This window comes from Populus nigra, chromosome 1, assembly GCF_951802175.1.
Source record: "Populus nigra chromosome 1, ddPopNigr1.1, whole genome shotgun sequence".
In the NCBI taxonomy this organism is placed as follows: domain Eukaryota; kingdom Viridiplantae; phylum Streptophyta; class Magnoliopsida; order Malpighiales; family Salicaceae; genus Populus; species Populus nigra.
In genome coordinates, this window is record NC_084852.1 from 44,002,192 (window position 1) to 44,021,017 (window position 18,826).

General features: G+C 34.0%; 2 protein-coding genes across 3 annotated transcripts; both read left to right on the plus strand.

The window, feature by feature from the left end:
- The first annotated feature begins 1,162 nt into the window (after positions 1-1,162).
- On the plus strand, positions 1,163-2,771 carry LOC133680896 (transcription factor MYB41-like). The gene is made up of 2 exons (XM_062103925.1): positions 1,163-1,427; positions 1,598-2,771. The coding sequence occupies exons 1-2, from the start codon at positions 1,259-1,261 to the stop codon at positions 2,449-2,451; spliced, it is 1,023 nt and encodes a 340-aa protein (XP_061959909.1). The 5' UTR covers positions 1,163-1,258; the 3' UTR covers positions 2,452-2,771.
- A 1,451-nt stretch (positions 2,772-4,222) lies between these two features.
- LOC133689714 (uncharacterized) lies at positions 4,223-13,927 on the plus strand. 2 transcript variants are annotated; one of them, XM_062109713.1, is made up of 13 exons: positions 4,223-4,409; positions 4,490-4,617; positions 5,765-5,908; positions 6,552-6,682; positions 7,622-7,828; positions 8,335-8,510; positions 8,902-9,002; positions 9,493-9,648; positions 10,859-10,914; positions 11,007-11,064; positions 13,045-13,165; positions 13,268-13,378; positions 13,507-13,927. In XM_062109713.1, exons 1-13 carry the CDS (start codon positions 4,400-4,402, stop codon positions 13,623-13,625), a joined length of 1,518 nt encoding a protein of 505 aa, XP_061965697.1. In that variant the 5' UTR covers positions 4,223-4,399; the 3' UTR covers positions 13,626-13,927. The 2 variants fall into 2 exon arrangements, 1 of the variants encoding a protein (XP_061965697.1); XR_009841334.1 differs by lacking the exons at positions 13,268-13,378; positions 13,507-13,927 and adding an exon at positions 12,189-12,480 and having other exon boundaries at positions 13,045-13,166.
- The last annotated feature ends 4,899 nt before the right edge of the window (positions 13,928-18,826 follow it).

Consider the following 18,826-nt stretch of genomic DNA (forward strand, 5'->3'; position numbering starts at 1 on the left):
ATGAGGACCAAATTGAAAAACATACTACCACCAATTTGGATTGAAGGATGAAATTAAAAACAAATAATACTTTTACAAAAGGGCCAAGGAAAAAAATTAGAAATCAAAAGAATAAGGACCAAATTGAAAAATATAATATTTTTTTAATTGGAATTGAAGGATAAAATTGAAAACAAATAAAACTTATACAAAGTGGTTAAGAATAAAAATTAGATATCAAAAGAATAATGATCTAAGTTGAAATACCAATAATAGAGAGGGCTAAGTGTAATTTTTGGGGGAAAAGAGAGAAAAGAAGGAAAAAAAAAAAGAAATATCCATCGACGAGAAATCGGATCATCATCGAAAATACTCATCGCACCAATAAGAAGAGGACAATAATACATTGCTTCTAAAGACACAATGAAAAAGTATTTTTGAAAGCTGAAAGGCACCGCACACGTCACTTGAAGTGAGCAAGCTCTTTCCATGTGTCTCTTGATGTCGTATACGTTTTTGTTTTTTTTTTTAATTTTTTTATTTAGTTAAATATTAAATTACCCCTAAGATGACTTAATAATGACGCAAGAATCATCCTAAAAAGATTTAAAAAAAAAATCCTAAACTCTAGTTTTAATTTTTTTTTTCTTTTAAGGCATTTAGTCGTGTTTGGGTTTATTTGCGGATTACTTTTCAAGCCTGGTCTTCTCAATCCTCTCGTAAATATATTTTCAATATATACTTTCCACGTAAAAAGGACAAATATCTTTATACCATCATCCGCATAAAGCTTTCTCATTCTCATGTAGCTGGTTTAATTAGACATGAAGATATATATATATATATATCGAGCAAACAAATAGTACTTACAAGTAATATATATGTGCCATACAAGGATGTTGCTTCTTCAGGTATCATGTTTTGTAACTAATTGATTGTGTCAAATTACTAATCAGCCCAATAATTAGCAGTAACGTGTTTTTTTATTTGGTGAAAAGGAAAGTAGTAATCAAGTTGAGAGCAAAGGTTCAAAAGAACACTTGAAGTTTCCAAGACACTCAGTGAGACCAGTGGTCCTCTCATGAGTACACCCAAAGTTAAATTTCCACACAATCCCCCCCACCCCTCTCTCTCTACATATTGATTTGCATATAGACGTCCACAGCGGAATCAAGAAAGGAAAACTACCTTTATATAAAGGTGCAAAGATGTTAGCATTTTTAAACCCGCAGAAGATTAGCTAGAAGATACAAGGAAGGAAGCACCCCCCCAATTCTAAATGGTGAGTTGTGATATTCAGGAGGGTTTGGGAAATAAAATGGGCCATCAATGCTGCAGAAAACAGAAAGTCAAGAGAGGGCTATGGTCTCCAGAAGAAGACGAGAAGCTAATAAAATATATAACCATCCATGGTCATGGTTCTTGGAGTTCTGTTCCAAATCTAGCAGGTATACATATGTACATAAGACTCTAGTGCTCTTTGATCTTTTAATTTAATTCTCTCTTATTTAGGAGAGCTCTTTAATCCTCTTTCTTTCACAGCCAGCCCACCCCCCCCCCCCCCCTCCATTGTACTGTTTCTTTTCCTTGAAATGGTTGCTTATAATTATTCTTTCAGGGTTGGAAAGGTGTGGAAAGAGTTGTAGATTGAGATGGATAAACTACTTGAGACCGGATCTCAAAAGAGGTTCAATTACCGCAAAAGAAGAGAGGATCATCGTTGATATTCACAGGATACTAGGCAATAAATGGGCTCAAATAGCTAAGCATTTGCCTGGCAGAACTGACAATGAGGTCAAGAACTTCTGGAACTCATGCATAAAAAAGAAGCTTATTGCACAAGGGTTAGATCCAAACACTCACAATCTCCTCTCTACTAGTTATAAACACAACAATAACAATAATGCATGGAAGCTCTCTTATCATTTCCATCAACAACCCACCTCAACTTTCACAGTGAATTCACAAATCAGTGATATCTCATCAATGGTTATGAAAGCACCCCCTATTCCATTCCCTATGATTCCTCTTGCTCCTGATACTAATCCTCCCTTATCACACGAATTCTCATCCATACTGACACATGAATACCAAAACCCTAAAACGCAAGCTTTCTTGGAGAGTACTGCAAGCCAATCTTCAATCGGAAGTGTTCCTATATTCTCTTCTACTTCACATCCATCCGAGTTTGGCATGTTAGATGAGAGCTGCATGTGGGCTGGTGGCTACGAGCCCACTCAATCCATATTACCTGAAAAAAAGCAGCCAGAGCAGCAAGTGGGAATTGAGAAGATTATCAGTCATGAGTTAATAAGTGCTGGGCAGAATATGGATGCTTCATTTGAAACTTCTAACTTTGATTTTGATTTTGATTTTGTGGAGTCGACTCTGCTGCCTTGTGGGATGTACTATAATCAGAGTCCCATAGATCAACTTGCATGGGATTCATGGGCCTTGCAAGAGAAAAAATGATTGTTGTGGCAATGATACTAATATTTCACCCTACAGAAAAAAGGTTTAAGACTAGTACTGGTATGCTTGTTGACGGTGTTGGTAATAGCAGTACGTAATCTTGAAAGAGTTTGAAGATCAGTTGAAGCAATGGAGTTTTCTTGTATTAATGTTCTAAGTACATAGTTTCTAGCTGGACTAATTCTGTAACTTCGAATGTCATAGAGTAGTACGAAAGCATACTCTGGCAGTAAACTTGTATCCAATAATCAAGTAGCTTCCTTCTCTTCGTTTATTCCCCACTTTTAGTCGAAGTCATTGTGTCTAGCTTCTTCTTCCTATAATTTGATACAATAGTTCATAGTTTCTTAACTTCTTTAAGAAATCTAAATTCAATACCGAATTATAATTACAACTGGGCAGTTTCTCATGCATTGATTTTTCTCAAGTTTATATGTAATGGTTTGTGACAATTCATAAAAAAATAATAATGTATGTGCCTTGTCTAAAACTGTTTCGAAAACAACGACCTGTGAAGGCCATTTCAATGCAAAAGCATTGCTCCCCATTCTAAAGCAGAGACCCTTTGTCCACCAAAGCAACAACAAAAGACTAATTGAAAAGACTCCGATACTCAAGGAGACACAGTGCTGTCAATCTTGTAATTTGATGGTCCTTGCCGGCTTTCCCCGTTCCAGCAACAAATTAAATTAATAGCGGTATATATATTCAAAGCAAAAATGATGCATGGGAATCACTTGGCAAATATATATTAGGGAGGGGAAGACATTTGGTTCTTTGTTTCTAAGTACTTACCTTAATTCGAGAGTACTGCACTTTGAATCCTTCGACAAATCTGCACAAATTAATTGCACCACTTGAATTACATGCAGGTTCTTTCACTAACACTGTTTGAAGTAATGTTTTTCTTAATTTAAATCTCGAATTAGATTGCTTTGATTTACATTTTTTTTAATTGTACATGCCCTCATTTTAAATCGTACAACAACATTGTAAAATTTTTTATTTTGGTGAATGTAGTAACCTTATTTAAGTAAATATATTTCTCATATATTTAAATAAATATTTTTTTAGAAAGAAAAAAATACAATAATACTATAAAAAAATACTCTAAAAATATACATATAGTAGAAAATAAAGATCATGAACCTTTATCTCGAAGAATTTATAGTATATTTAATAATTAAAGATTTAAATAATGAGTGTCTTATGCCACATGTTAAGAATAGTTAAGAGTCATTTATTGTTTTTAATTAATCACAATATTTCTTTTAGAATTTATTATAAATATATTTTAAAAAGTCCTCTATAAAATAGAACTTATTTAATATGTTTAATAAATATCATTGATTTTTATTTAAATATTTGATTTTTAATCCTATTTTGACATAAATTAACAATTCATAAAGTTTAATAAAAACCACCCGTTAGCTTTTCCCATCATTAAAAGAATAAACTTTGAAAAGATTAAACTTGTATCAATTTTGCTCTTTAAGTTTTAGGATTTCTAAATTAAGTATTTTCACCCATTTTTGATAGTGGGTGAAAATCAAACCCAGGTTGTAATTTATTTTGTAATAAAAAACTTGTTTTTAACATTTTTTTGTTTGTTTAGGAATTAAGGTCGTAATTGAGAAATCAAAATTATTTAGCGATAGAATTGATACAATTATTTGTTTGGGAGCAAGATTGTTACTGGCCCAATCGCTGGGGGGCTTTTTTTGAGGCTTGCCCTCACTTATTTTCGAGGAAGCCTAGATTGTGGCGAACTCGAATGAACCGACCGAGATGGGAACTACAAGTTAAAACCATCAGCTGCTATAGTTTAAAAGCGCCGTCACCCTCCGCTTGCTTCTTCCTTCCTTGATTTCTCCTTCCTAATTTCTCTGCCCAAACAAAAAGCACACCAACAAAGACAGCAAGACAGTTCTTTGTTATTTGGAAAAACATGCCACAAGGTTCCCCTTCTTCTTCTTCTTTTGGTTTTTTTATTTTTTGTTTTGTTACTAATAAGACTAGTAATGAAATTTGTTCGCAGAACTTCCGGGGTTTTATTATGATAAAGAGAAGAACAGGTATTTTCCTCTCAAAGGCCCAATCCCTGGTTCCTCTCGCCCTTCTTCTTCTTCAAACAATGTTAAAAAACCATCTACAAACAATACCCAGGTCAGTATTTCTTGTATTTATTTTAGTGTATGATTTATTGGGTTTCAAGTGCTTTCATTAAAGATGTCAATTCCGTGTTAATTGGTGATGGATGCTTAGTATTGTTAACAATGGCTTTAATCTGTGTCTGAAATAAAGTTTTGAACTTTTTGGTTTTTGTTTAAAGTTGTTCAGGGGTGATTACTTTAAATGATGTAATATGTGTTGCAATGTGTCTAATAGGATGCTCCTGCATTAGCTTTCTTTTCATTTTCTAATCTTTTTTGGAAAAGGTAGAACTTGGAACTCCAAGGCTTGCTCCCTCTTCTTGCTCTGCGGAATTACTATACTGGGCAAAATGCCCATTAGTCATACGTGATCAAAATTGGTGGTCTTTTAATCCACGAGTATTGTGAGATAAACTAAAATCATTTACTTTATTTATGCTGTTCTCGCTTCTTCTTCCTGTCATAGGTGATCAAAATTGGTTTCGGCATATTTATCACTTTCCATGATTCCTGTTCATAACACTGGCACTTTCCCAAAGCTAGGGGCTTCATTCATCATTTATTTGATCTTCATGCATGCTTTTTGTATGAGATGCTATTTCTGGTTTTGGAAGAACCTGTCTTTACTTTGTAAATTTGAAATTCTCTATGAAGATAAGAAAGTTTGTGATCTTTCAGTTTTAGAGCTTGAATTGTTTCTCAATAATAAAATGGTGTGGTGTACACCCCAATAATTAAAGTAAAATTGTGTGGCAAATGATAGAATTCTCCATCATTTTATATTGTATGTATTGCTTCCAAGCCAATGGTTTCATATACATATAGATTGGAAGGAAAAAAATGATAGTGGTGTGTGTAACTTAACTAATCTTGAGTTTTCCACCTATCATGATGTAAAATTATTTAGGCATTCCAGCAAGTCAAGATTATTGCTGTGGCTGTTTTAAATCTGTCTATAAATAATGATCTTTTCCTTTTCCTTAAATTTGTTCTAATGAGAATATTTTATGCTAACTTATAACAAATTAGATATGCATCTTAAGTTACCCAATATATACAAGCAACTGTATGTTTCGCCTTTTCCTGCTCCGTCGATGAGTGTGTTCCCAAATATTGTAACTTATCCTTGGTTGTTTCTTTAACTTCTTTCAATGCTGCAGGAATCCAACTTTTGTAGGAGAACTGGAGTAAGAATATCCCAACTGCTTCAGGGTAGGGAGTTGAATGGTAATGTAATAACTTCCAGCAAAGGGAAGTGTGACTTCGTGGAGGAATTCCTAAAGATACAAGCATCCCAACCAGTGGTATGCTGATAAAATATGGGCTTGTAAATTTGAATGCAATTGTTTTCAGGTTTCTTCTGTTGATTACAGCAGCATGAACAATACGCACTTCTGTACTGTTAAAGTAGAACTTTCTTATTATTTTTGAACTACTTATAAAAGCCTCTTAAATGAACAAATTATTAGAACCGTAAATTTATTGCATAAGTTTTGAAGCTCAAATTGAAGAGTAGGACACTTTGATGTTGGATGAGATTTGAAGAGCAGTGTGTGTCTTTAGATGGATCAGTGAATGTTTTAATCCCTTGAAGAGTGAATGTTAGTGACTTTAGTCAGTGAAGGGTAAAGGCATGCATTGTTTAACTGAGGTGAATTCCATTCATTCTTTCCTTTGTTGTAACCATTGGAAATGTACTAAAAATGACATCTCAAAATTATTAAAATTCAATGTAATCTTGCCATTTATTCCTATCTATTGTGACGACTTTTTTCACTGATTTGAAACAAATTGCTGTCAATTTTTGATATGTCAATTAACATTTCAAGATCTTGCTGGATTTTCAAAAACCTTCATGGATTTCAGAGTGAATTTCTGTGCTATCGCTTTCTCTCATTAGAGATTGCCCAAATTTATTGTTGTTTTATAATTTTATTTATGTTGAAGGTTTGGAAGTACCGGTCAACTGAAAAGATAGCTGATAGTGCCATGGACCAAATACATATTGATATTCACACAGCAGAAGGTCAAACTGAAGCAAATGTTCTAATAACAGGCGGTGTAAATGGCTCTCTGAGGTATTATTGATGCTTGTAATTTGATTTGCTATTTTCCAGCATTCTGCTACTGACATTTGCATGAAGCTCAAAACAGTTTTAGTGCTTGAGGTTACAAAGAAACATTTACATGCTTCCTAGCAGATTAACTTGTAAACTATGATGTTAAGCTATAGATAGTAGTGGAATTTCGTTAGTTAACCTGGTATATAATAATTAGCATTGTTATGTGGAAGTCTGTGTCTTGTAAGCATGTTGTATAATTGCTTGGTGACATTTTATCTTCAACATAAACCTTCTTGCAAAATTTGCATTTCACTTCAGAGCGAATCAGATAAAGTGTAAAGATTTGAGTACCTCCATAGGAATTATTGTGTTTACTATATTTGATAGTATCATTTAACCATTTTCTTGTCTGGAAATATTTTCATGGTTTTCTTGAAGATTATCTTTTCATGGTGATACCGGAGCTTTGATATGTTTGTGATTATATAGGTGTTTGATTTGCCACAATGTATCTAGGTCTGGACTTTTCTTTCCTAATATTTGGCATTATTAACATATGACCGTTAGGTTCTTCGAGAGGGTTCTTTTTTTTAATAAAAAAAAGAACAAATATGCTCCACCATTAGAGAGTACGGCAGAACTTTCACCCAAATATGCTTCTAGCTTGACTGTGTTAGCACATAACTATTTTTGTGTGCCTTTGTATGTCCTGCAGAAAAGTATCACTCTTTGCCACAGCTTCCTTTGTGCAATCAAAGGATCCTTTCTTTTTTCTCTGCTAAGTTCAGTAGCAATGTTGACTTACTGTTTAGTTTTGAGATAACTATGTGCTTTTGTGATTTGCTTTTCTTATCATTATGCAGTTCTTCCGCATCTTTTGTCGTTTTATTGTGACTATAATATTTATTAGTGTACATTACCGGCTATTTCTTTTCAAGTTTGGTGCTCTCGCAGTCTTTTTGAAGTTGGAAAAGTTGGAGAACGTAATCATGGGGTAGAATGCATTCCAGATCGCATGTGGCCTGTCATTGAAGAGAAGAGAGCAGAGTGTGGTAAAGACCCTGGGTGTATCTGGAGACCTCCAGGAGCTTCTCTACATATGTCTTCAAATATATCTTGTATAAAAATGTGTGGAAAGCACTCTCCCATCCAGCGGGCATTGTATCCTATTTCAATTTCATTTTTTACTTAATTAGTTTGTCCATTGCTTTTAATTTACATGCACATATGGTTTTTTCTTTAGAAATCACTAGTCAATCTACTAGAAATCGAACTTGGTTAGCCCATGTTGGTTTTTGCTATTTGGTCCTGATTGTTCAGGAGATTTGATCTCTTTGTTTGTCTTGGGTGCAGTCAGCCTTATATAATGGATTCTTTTACCAGGCTAAAAGTGTCATTTCCTGTCCTGGAAATCTCAGTGTTATGAGATACAGAGATCTTGCAGGGTGTGGTGGGCATGCATTGTCTTCTGTTAAATTGGCTGTTGTGTTTTCTTCTTGATTAGTGGCCTTTATAGCTTACATATTTGGAGTTCACTCTTGGCACATCTTGTTTGCTCCAGCCACTCCCTTTTCACTTCTCATACCTGTTATATGCACAATACAGTTTCATTATGAAAGCAGAGAATTCTATTTTTGCCCTTGTAATTCCTTAATGCAAGGAAACAGGATAACTACTCTTGGATCCGAGACATCCGGAGGATCTGTTTATAATCTTAACCTTGTTGAACCAGTAGATTTTGATTCAAGTTCTGCTATAGGTGAAATGATGCGCAAAACTGCTGATTTCAATTGCACCATTTGGACTGCAGATTGCAGTTATAACTCGAATCGGGCAGTGATCGGCAAGTATTCATCTTTCTTCTTCTTCTTCTTCTTTTTTTTCATTTTAGTGTATCAGTCTTGAAATTAACTTGGATTTGTATTATGTTTACTGCTCTGGATTTGGGATGTAGAACTTTGCTAGAAACCTGTATCTTGGAGTTTTGCATGTTATTAGATTTAGTTTGCTTCTTTTGTCTTTTAGATTGATGCTTTGAAAAGATAAATAAAAACTTGCCAGGTCCAGTCTGTCGTTTACCACTTGGATGTTAATTATTTACTACTATACATGTTATTTGAGATGAGGTCTGTTTGATGATTTATTTGGTAGGAATTTAATGATAGCTAAAACCCATTGGCATTAATTCTGTGTTAATTTCAGGAATTAACATGTTTGTTTATTTCTGGTTACAGGAACAAATTTAGGAGCTGCCCTGGTCAATTTGGAAACTGGAATGACATCATGGGTGTGTAGAAGCAAAAGTGATGTTTTGTCTCAACAGCTTGATCCATCGGTAACATTCTAATCCTTTTTGGTACCACACATGACACGTGCGTTAAGTTTCCTTATGGTCACTGGGACATTATCATCTCACGTGACTGTACTATGATGGTTAAAGACGTGGAAATGGTTTGATAAATTGATAAAAGATATTTTATCCTGAACCTCACGCTAAAACCAAACTGAACCTATTTGCTCAAATTGCGGGACCTTTATATATGAGGGTTAGCAATTTGACAGACTGAAAATGATGAAAAAGGAAAATGATTCTGTTTCTGAATTTTAGTTTTGCATGCTGAGTGCTCAAACTGCAAGTTGTATAGTAAGTTCGGTGGCTTTCTACCGATAAGGTGGCTTTCTACTGATAAGTTTAATGTCATTTTAAAGATCATGAGGCACATGGAACATAATCACAAAAAATTGGAGCCACTGGTCATTATTGACCTTTGTCAATCAACTGTCTTACAATTTCTGAAATATATCTGGTTTTTCTTTTGCTGCAGGGGAACATTGTTTTATGTGGGCTAAGAAATGGAGCAATTTTGACCGTTGATGTTCGTGAAAAACAAGAGAGGGTTTCAGATAGATTTATTAGGCATAGAATACCTTATTCATCACTGGGCAGACAGGGTCCAAGTTCTAGCAAACAATGGTTTGAGGTATTAAAACCTTTGGATATGATAAATTTTGCAGGTACCAAATTCGTTGCCAAGTTGTTCCCAGAGTGAACATTCATCTAAGAAAAATATTATGGAACTTGAGAGGATGGTACCATGTTAACTAAATTGACTTCTACATCTAGGAATCACAAAGAGAAATAAAACTCAAATTAGAATTAGCACCAGGGGATTGGATTAAGTCTCAAGTTCATGTCTGACCAATCAAAACCCCAAATTGAAATGAGAAATTAAAATAAAAAAAACAATAAGAAATTTTCTTTACTTTTCCCTTCAGCAGCATCCAAAAAATTGAAATGAAGTGTTTTTTTTCTAAATTCATTCTATATACTTTTCCCAGGTTTTGTTTTCGTTAAAAGAAATGAATGCATAAAGCTGTGCATGCTTTTAACTTGAAATTTTGTGGAATATACTTGATTTTTACAGAAGGGCACTACTACATAGCTGTTCTGCTGAAAGAGAATCCTTTAGAGGACACCAGGATTCCTTAGTGTCCTCACTTTTAAAGTCATTAGAATCTATCCATCTATTGAAGTTGTGCATGGATCATCTATTTCCTAATTATTGCACTTAATTTAATGATTTTTTTTAAAAAAAGGTGATGAGAAATTATTAGGAAATAGATGAACTTAAAAACCAGAAAACTTTTTATTTTGGTAAAAAAGAACTTGATCAGTAGCAGCAATTCATGGGTTTGATCCCAATTTTACAGTTTGGTCAATAGCACCAATTCATGGGTTTGATCCTGATTTTACAATGCCATTTTTTTAAACTTCTACAGTGTTCAATAGAACCTAAATCATAAAGATCAAATATCATGTAAAATTTTACCTGCTGTAACTTTTTTCACATTGGATACCTCCTACAGCTAAGCAAAGGGTAACTTCACAGCTGGTTATTTTGTTTTGTATTTTTATTGTTCATTGAGGAACCAGTTTGTGAAAACTTGGGTGATTGTAGTAGTTTTGTTTTGTGTTGTATTTGAGCTTGGTAATTTCAGATTTTTTTCTTTCTTTTTTAGCTCTTTTCCTTTCCTGCTGTGATTTTTTTTACACAATATCTCTTACTCATTAGTGATGAATTAAGCATGGAATATCTCTTACTCATTTTTTTTACTTTGTATCTCTTACTCATTTGGAACTGCTCATTTCGGTAAAATTATGGTAACTAACCTGGATGTGATGTTTTGCAGGTCAAAGGAAACATATACCCTTCTCGTACTATTTTGATGCCTTCATCTGTATGCAGGTTTGTGGACTTCTAAAACTTGTAATTCCTGGTTTCTAGTTTTAATATTTTCTCTCAATTTATGTAACTTCTGCCTTCTTTTGAATCTCTAGTTTGGTATCGCTTCAGTCTTACGACCAGTACTTCTTGGCTAGCTCTATGGATGGATTGGTTAGTATTGACTCTTAGTTTGCCATTCTTTTGACTCTTTTGTGGATGTCCTCTTACTAATGTGCTCCTGAATAGTTTTAATAACAGATCAAAGCATCTTTTTTTTTCTAACTTAATATGTATAAGGAGATGACAAGGTGCAGAATTTTCTCCTTTCAATAAGTAGTTCACTAAGTGATTGGATCATGGCCCAACAAGAGCATTTAATTTACCTTTTGTATTATCATAAAATATTTTTGATAGTTTAACTAAACCCCTCCTCCACCCTCTGCACCTAGGTGGACTGATAGCTGGAAAGTCCATTTCAATTTCGAGGGAGGTTGAGATATACATGTGGATAAGCAACAATAAGAATTTATGCATGAGTTGTCTGAAATATCAAGGTATATGAAACAATGTCTGAAAGCCTTGCAAAAGCATCATGACCAACCTGCAGTGAATTTGAGATAATTGGTCTTTATTTTGTTCCACCTAGGTGGGCCAAAAGCAGCCCACATCTCTCTCTCTCTCAGTTTATTCTGTAAATCTCCCATTTCCATCTCTTTGGCATATGTGTGCTTTTCTGTTTGGGGTGCATTCGGTTCAAGTTTAGACAAGTAAAGGCGAACTGTTCCATGAGTAGCTATAAAGAGTGGAAAAGTTAGTTTTTTATGATGTTTCCTTGTGATAGCCAATTAAGGGCATTTTGTTAGTGTTAAGAATGAAGGATTAAAACTTGCTAATGTTCAGGGTGAGATTTTTTTTACGGTCCCTTTCGAGGCAAAAGGTCGATGAAGAAAGGGAAAAAAAAAGAACCTTATGTTTCTTCCCAACTCATGCATGTTGCATCAATCTCATTTGTCACACGAAACAACTCTATATTGAGAGAGTATCATCAAAATGCCCGAGTGCCTTTTATCACACTTAAATTACAAATATGAAAACTATCAGTGGCAGTGGTACTGGTTGTTGTAATGGGCTGGCTGTGGAAGTGTAGGGAGGCTAAGGTGGAGGCTGTGGTGTTTGCTGCAGAGTTGTTGCCAACATTGTTGTCGTTATTGTAGCTTAGATCAACATCAGCATTGTTATATGTTATTGTAAAAGTTGCTACTCTAATATGTCATTGTTGTTGACTTGGACACCAGCTGAAATGTAGCTAGGCACATTACCATTGTTGGGGGTGTCATAAAGGAGGTTTTAATGATGTGGTTTGACCATGGAAGATGGCTTTGGTGATGGTGGTTTGACCATGGTGGGTGATGGTGTTGTATATGTATTTGTATGTAGGTGTTTGGTTTGTGTTCAAAGTCATTTTGATCTTCTGTAACCTGTTTGCGTTTGGAGTGTTGAAGGAAGGTTTTGATGATGGTTTGACCATGGTGGGTGATGGGGGTAATGGTTGTTTGGCTATGGTGTGTGTTGGCGAGGGCAGTGATGGTAGTATTCTCTCTTTTTTAAAAAAAAAATTATTTTGATGTTTCATTGCTCAATTTAATTTTCACTATCATTCAAAAATTTCTTCAAAATTAATAAAATATTAATATTTATGAGAAAATGCATGTCAACCAAGGTTAAAAGGAAATGTGCAGTGTCAAGAGCATAGTTACTGTTCACATTTGATGAGGGCTGGCATGAATCAAGTTTTTTTTACGTACAAGGACTCGATTGCTATTTTTGAGGTAGGGGGTCAATATTTTGTTGTAGGACTAATAGGGTTGTAAACCCATTGTTTCTCTGAAAAAGGAAAGCTCTATAATCACACATAAAAGGGCCTCATGTCTCAGAGCATGCTTTCGCCCCCCTTCCTGTTAGTTATTTTATTTACCATGCCTGCTTTTTTTTTTTTTTTTTTCCCGTAATTGCTAATAAATCTCATTGCTGTTTCAGTTTCTAGCTTCAATATCGCCCAGTTTTTTAGTCCACAAATTTCTTTTACATTTTTAAAATAGTGACTAAGAGTAAAGGAACTTCATTTTTCTGCTTCTGTATTTTCTCTTGTAGATTAAGCTTTATGATCAACGCATGACTAAGAGAGGTGCTGTGCAATCTTATGAAGGACATGTTAACTCTCATACTCGTTTACAGCTTGGAGTAGACCAATCTGAGAGATTTGTTATGGCAGGTTTGTACCATTTCAATTCATACCAGTACTTTTAAAAGCCATTTTACTTTGATAAAGGCTTCAGAAATTATTTTGTGTTTACCACTAATATATTCTTCTCAGGAGGAGAGGATTGCAGTTTGCGACTTTGGAGCATCAAGTCTGGCAAGCTGCTTTTCGAGGAAAAAATTTCTGATTCAGTTCTCTCAACTGTGTGTTGGAAGAGATCTGAAAGTAAGCCACCTGCCTTGTATCGTGACGAGTCTTTGGTTCTTTATCTGTTCTCTTATGTCAGGATGGATAACCTTCAGGTGCTATTTCACTTGTTTAATCTTTTACCATCTACAAATTTGATTCTGCAGGACTCGTGAAGACATTGAATGAAGGAAAAAGCTATGAAGAGTGCTCATCTAGGCAGAACCATAGTTGGGGGACATGGTTTGGATCACAGGAAGGACTGTTCTACATTAGTTGGTCATGAGTCAAGAGCACCATTGATTAACATATACCAGTGTGGAGAAAAGAGTCACCGTGGATTTAAATCTCCAACGCTAGAACATTTCCTGGAAATGTTCGAGCGCACGAATTTTGTTGATACTGGAACATTTTGTAGATGGCAGTAACCTACCTCTTCTTTGTATCTTAGTGGAGATTTTTAGGAAACAAATTAAGGTCATGTCGTCTTGTTTTGATTTAAGATGGTAATAAAATTTGTAGAGAATCACAGTGATTTGCAAATTTCAACAAATACCAAATGACAGACATTGGTTCTCTGTGAAGAAATATTTGCTCTTGATAATCTCTTTGCACGTCAGCGTTGTTGGGAGACCTGGGATGGTATTGGAGATTTAATTTGTGCATCATTTGACGTTCATAAAATGGGAAACGACCAATCTTGAAATATATAGAATTTACTTCATCTTTAGTTATCATGCAGACCAAACTCTTCGTTTCCAGTGGCATCTTCATTGAAGTAACAGAGTCTCCTTCATAAACTTCTAATGGTCAATGGTGACCATAAGTTACAGAAGGTATTCGACAGGAAACTTGACGATTTCAGTGAGAAGATGCGACGATGAGATGCGACCAGTAATGAGTATCCAAAGTTTGATTCACTCAAGATTGCCAGCATCTCTATATATTTCTTATTTTTTGGGGGGGGGGGCTAGCTTATATATCCACACACACGGACACTTACCTTGAAATTTTTTATTTAATCATAAAGCTCAATAGAGTACTAATGTAATTGTGTTAATAAGGTCTTTTATTATTAATTTGATTAACGGAATCTATATGCATTTCACTTTCTTACTATCAGTTAATCAAAACGTAACGATGAAAACAGTAATCTATGTCCAGACCTGTGCCCATTTAAATTGGAAAGAATGTTAAAAAATAAAATCGTGTTATAAGTTTGTAACACAAAAAAAGTTGCAAAAACTAACAAAAAAAATTTAATTATATCCTATCAGAAACGAGTGATCAAGAGAGGAGATTAACGAGATTTTCATGTGAAGCATAAAAATTCTATTTTTCCAGTGACGTAGGATTAATACTCCTTTTTTTTTCTTTTAAAAAAAAAACATGTATAGAGATATGTTCAGCATGCATGCGTTTTTTTTGAGGTGTCGCAAATGTCATCCAATCACACCCTAGAACTGATACTTTCAAGTTTTCTTATCCATGCAAAAACAACCAGAGGCTACCAGACCACAATTTCACTTTTAATAAAGGAACATAAAAGCTATATATATAAACTCTTCTTTAATCGCTTTCATCGAGGGAGACAAGCAATTCTTTTCCCTTTGAAGATGAATAGACTGCTGGTGTAATATCAAAGCGTTTTATTCTCAGTTTTAAAACTACAGTCTCTCATAGTGCAGACAGCACAGGAAGGTAGGTAGGTAGGTCTGGTTGAGTCATCGTTACAAAAGTTTCTTAAAGTGATTAAACTCCTCAAAATCAAAAGGGCAGACAGCATGATATGCTTTGATTGCCAAAAGTAAACCATCTTAGGCCCGTTCTTCCAGGCCTGTGAGTGTATATGTGTGTCTGTGGACTACGGACAATATAGAGAGAGATCGGCAACGACAAATATATATAAAAAAACAGGCATATGGGGGCCTCTGTCTTGACTTAAACTTGCTTTTAGCAAAGTTTTTATAATGATAAAAAGTGATGGAATATAATCCATTACAAATATCTTGCTACCTTTATATGTAGCACAGTATGTGTGAGTGTCTGTACGCACACTGGTAATTACTTAATTAGTGTGATAGTAACATTAATTTGCGAGCATGTCACTATAAGAGTGTAATATTATCCGTCAAAGAATACTCGTCTATGGTTATTTCACGCAAAATTATAACAGTCTACTAGTTCGGCATGCTAGATATACTAATTTATTCTCTTCTTTTTTTAGTCAGTTTATCTTCAAAGCAGCATTTTACATAAAAACTAAGTTTTTAAGCAGGTTATTCATATTGGAACTAGAACAATTACAATAAACTAATTTTTAATACATATTCATCCTTAAAAACTGAATCCTAAATGATAATTTAATTATGAGAATGTTCACTTATCAATTAGAAGCCGAAGCCTCAAATGATGCTCGTTTACTTATTTGTTTTAAAGTTTATAGTATTTAAAAGATTATCATAAAGGTACTTTGTGTTATCAATAGTAATTTAGAGTTTGTTTAGCATGATTTTTTAATTATAGTTTTTTTATTTTGAATCATAATTCAAAAGGTGTTGGGTTTGTTTTAAATTATGGTCAAAGTAAAAAAATAAATATTTTATGTATTTAGTGATCCATATATAAAAACTTATATTATTATATTTTATATTTGTAAGTGCTTCTATTTTCTACACTTGAATGTCTAGAGAGAAGATAGAAGATGTGAGTTTTTGATTAATTTAGAATCTTGGGTGAAAGAGCAATTTTTTGTGACACTTTGTAATCTTCCACTTTCTTATAGTGAATTTCTTATTTCACCCATAGAGTAGCCTAAGTTGTTGAAACATATAAATTTTTTTGTATACTTTTTGTATTATTGATTATACTTGTTTTTTTATATTTTTTTTATTTGCCAATTGGTTTGAGATTCTAAGCTTGTTTTCGCAATAAACTAATATCAAAGCTTACCTGGATACCAGCTAGATTTTATGATGACGACAAAAGTAATGTCAGTAGTGAAATTTGATATAGAGAAATTTAATGATAAGAACAATTTCAATTTATGGCATATTAAGATGCACTCCTTGTAATTTCAATAAGGTTTATTTAAAGCACTAAAAGGTGGGGATAGTTTGCCTAAGGGGATGAATGATGAGGAGAAAAAAGATCTCATGGAATAAACACATAATGTTATTTAACTTTGTTTGTTTGATGAGATTTTGAGAGAGGTTGCTTGCTACATAACTTGGACGGGAGCTAACTATGATGGAGTTATATGTGAAAAAACATATACAAAAGGAGAATAAAGAGAAATGGGTGTGGTAGTTCGTGGATAGCCCCCCAACCGAGAAGTTTGTTGTATGTAAACTTTGAAAGCTTTGAATATTTTTTAGACTAATATTTTTTTATTGATAACTTTGACTTTTTTTTAATAGAAAATATATAACATTAGCATACCTGTCAAACACAGAGATGACTCCTTTCAACCTATCCGGAATAATATCTAGAGTTGTGTTTAGAAGCTAGAGTTACTGGTGAACTTGATAGGAATCAAGTTTACGATATCTTTATAACCATTATCTAAGATTTGAGGGCGGACTGTAGTGTTTCGACCGTAGATACTCTATAATTCTACTCGAGATAACCATTAACAGTCATTTAAAAGTTGGTTCCAGAACAAGTCGTTGCTGCAAAGATTGATCTAAAGGTCAAATTGGAGGTGGGGTATAAAGAAAGTAGAAAGCAATGGAAGCAGATAATGACATACATGTTGATTTATTATCCTCCCATTCATTGACCTCCAAGATATTTTCTTCTTCTTCCGCCTTCAACTTTCTTCTAAAGTATTAAGATATTTGTAATTGATTTCATGAATAAATTAATAATATAAAATGTATTTTTAATTCAATGTAGTTGTTTAATGTTATTTAATCTTGTTTGATCCAAATAAACACGTATTAAAAAACAAACTAATAAAATACTGAAGGAATTGCCACCAAACATAAAATTTTTATTAGTGATTTTGTCAGTTATATTGATGCAATTTCATTGAGAATTACAAAGATAAAATCACAGTTATGATTTTTATATTGGCAATTCTATCAGGGGATTCTTAAGCAATATTACATGATCAATTGTTGATGGTTAGTAGGTCATTGATTTGTTAGTAATACATACCTATAGATTGGCTAACAAAAAAGTGGTCAATAATATTTTTTTTTATGAATATTCTATCGGTGTTTTCGTTATTTATTTACTTTACTTTATTGACGGAAGTAAAATCCTTGATAAGAAACTCTTTGATAACAAGTTTTCATTAACAAATTTATTAATAATTTAAATATTGATGAAAATATAATCTAAACACCGGCATAATATTCTGTAAATATTTATTAATTTTGTGGTAGATTGTGCATGTGTATAGTGTGAAAGTGATGGAATGATTTTGTCCAGTTCCTTAAACTAAACGAAGCCACTCTATGCACGAATGCATGCGTGCCACCATGGAATATGCATGTGATCATTCACAGTCGTTAACTTATTGTGATCGATAAACTCTTGAAAGAAATTCCTAAATTCCCTTTTCTTTCTGTTTGGCCAAGTCTACTGAACTTTCCTTTTTTTTTTTTTTCTTGTTAGCAATGCAAGTTTTTCACAATATCGGTCATAAAAAACAAGAAGTACTCGATGATTGTTCCAAAACATATCCCAAATCTTTCTCAAAACTTGAAGTTCATGTTTCGTTTCGTATATAAGTTAACTTGGGGGAGCATTATATTGCAGGCAATTGAACACTAAATGCAAGTAGCTCCATTAAAAAACAAACAAGGGAAGGTGGCCAAAAACAAGATGAAGACATGGTTATGGCAGATATGGACAGAGAGGACACTTTATGGAGATTCATGGAGCTTTACAAAGAGGGGCAGAGTGGCAGCTAATGTAGTTAACTGAAGTGAAGCAGGGCTATCTTGGGAAACTGGAATGAGGAAGGAAGAGAAGTCAAGAGACCCTCCACTACAGCTTTGGATGCCAGGTCCGTGTGACTTTACACGCAAAACTCTGGTATTTGGGGCCTTTCGTTTCCCTTTCATAATTGTATTTAGTCTCGTCCTTAACAAAAGGGCGCCGTACACCAAAAGTGGAAATGGTGATTCCCTTCCCTTGCCTGTGAAATGACATTTCTCTCTTAATATACTTAGCACATCTCTCCTTCTCCAGTTGTTTCTGATTTTTTCTATTAAAAAACATAAAACACTTGAAGAATTTAAAATGCTTGCATGAAATTTCTAAATGTTCCCTACCTATATATCCTTCCATTTTATATACCAGGAAAAAAACAATAGAGCTGTAGCTTGTAGGTATTCAAATCTATAAGGTACAATCGGAGTGATCGAGTTTATGGTCCATGTACCTCTGAGAGAAGGGCAGGCCTTTTAAAGGAACATCACGCTTTTTATAAACAAGCACAAGCAAAACCTTTTTTTCGCATAAAAAAACACAATA

Excerpts from the sequence above, each read along its gene's own strand:
- LOC133680896 (XM_062103925.1), top strand. The coding sequence starts at position 1,259 with ATGGTGAGTTGTGATATTCAGGAGGGTTTGGGAAATAAAATGGGCCAT. Across the intron at positions 1,428-1,597 it reads TTCTGTTCCAAATCTAGCAG|GGTTGGAAAGGTGTGGAAAG; the intron begins GTATACATATGT and ends TTATTCTTTCAG.
- LOC133689714 (XM_062109713.1), top strand. Across the intron at positions 9,649-10,858 it reads CTAGCAAACAATGGTTTGAG|GTCAAAGGAAACATATACCC; the intron begins GTATTAAAACCT and ends GATGTTTTGCAG. Across the intron at positions 13,379-13,506 it reads GTGTTGGAAGAGATCTGAAA|GACTCGTGAAGACATTGAAT; the intron begins GTAAGCCACCTG and ends TTGATTCTGCAG.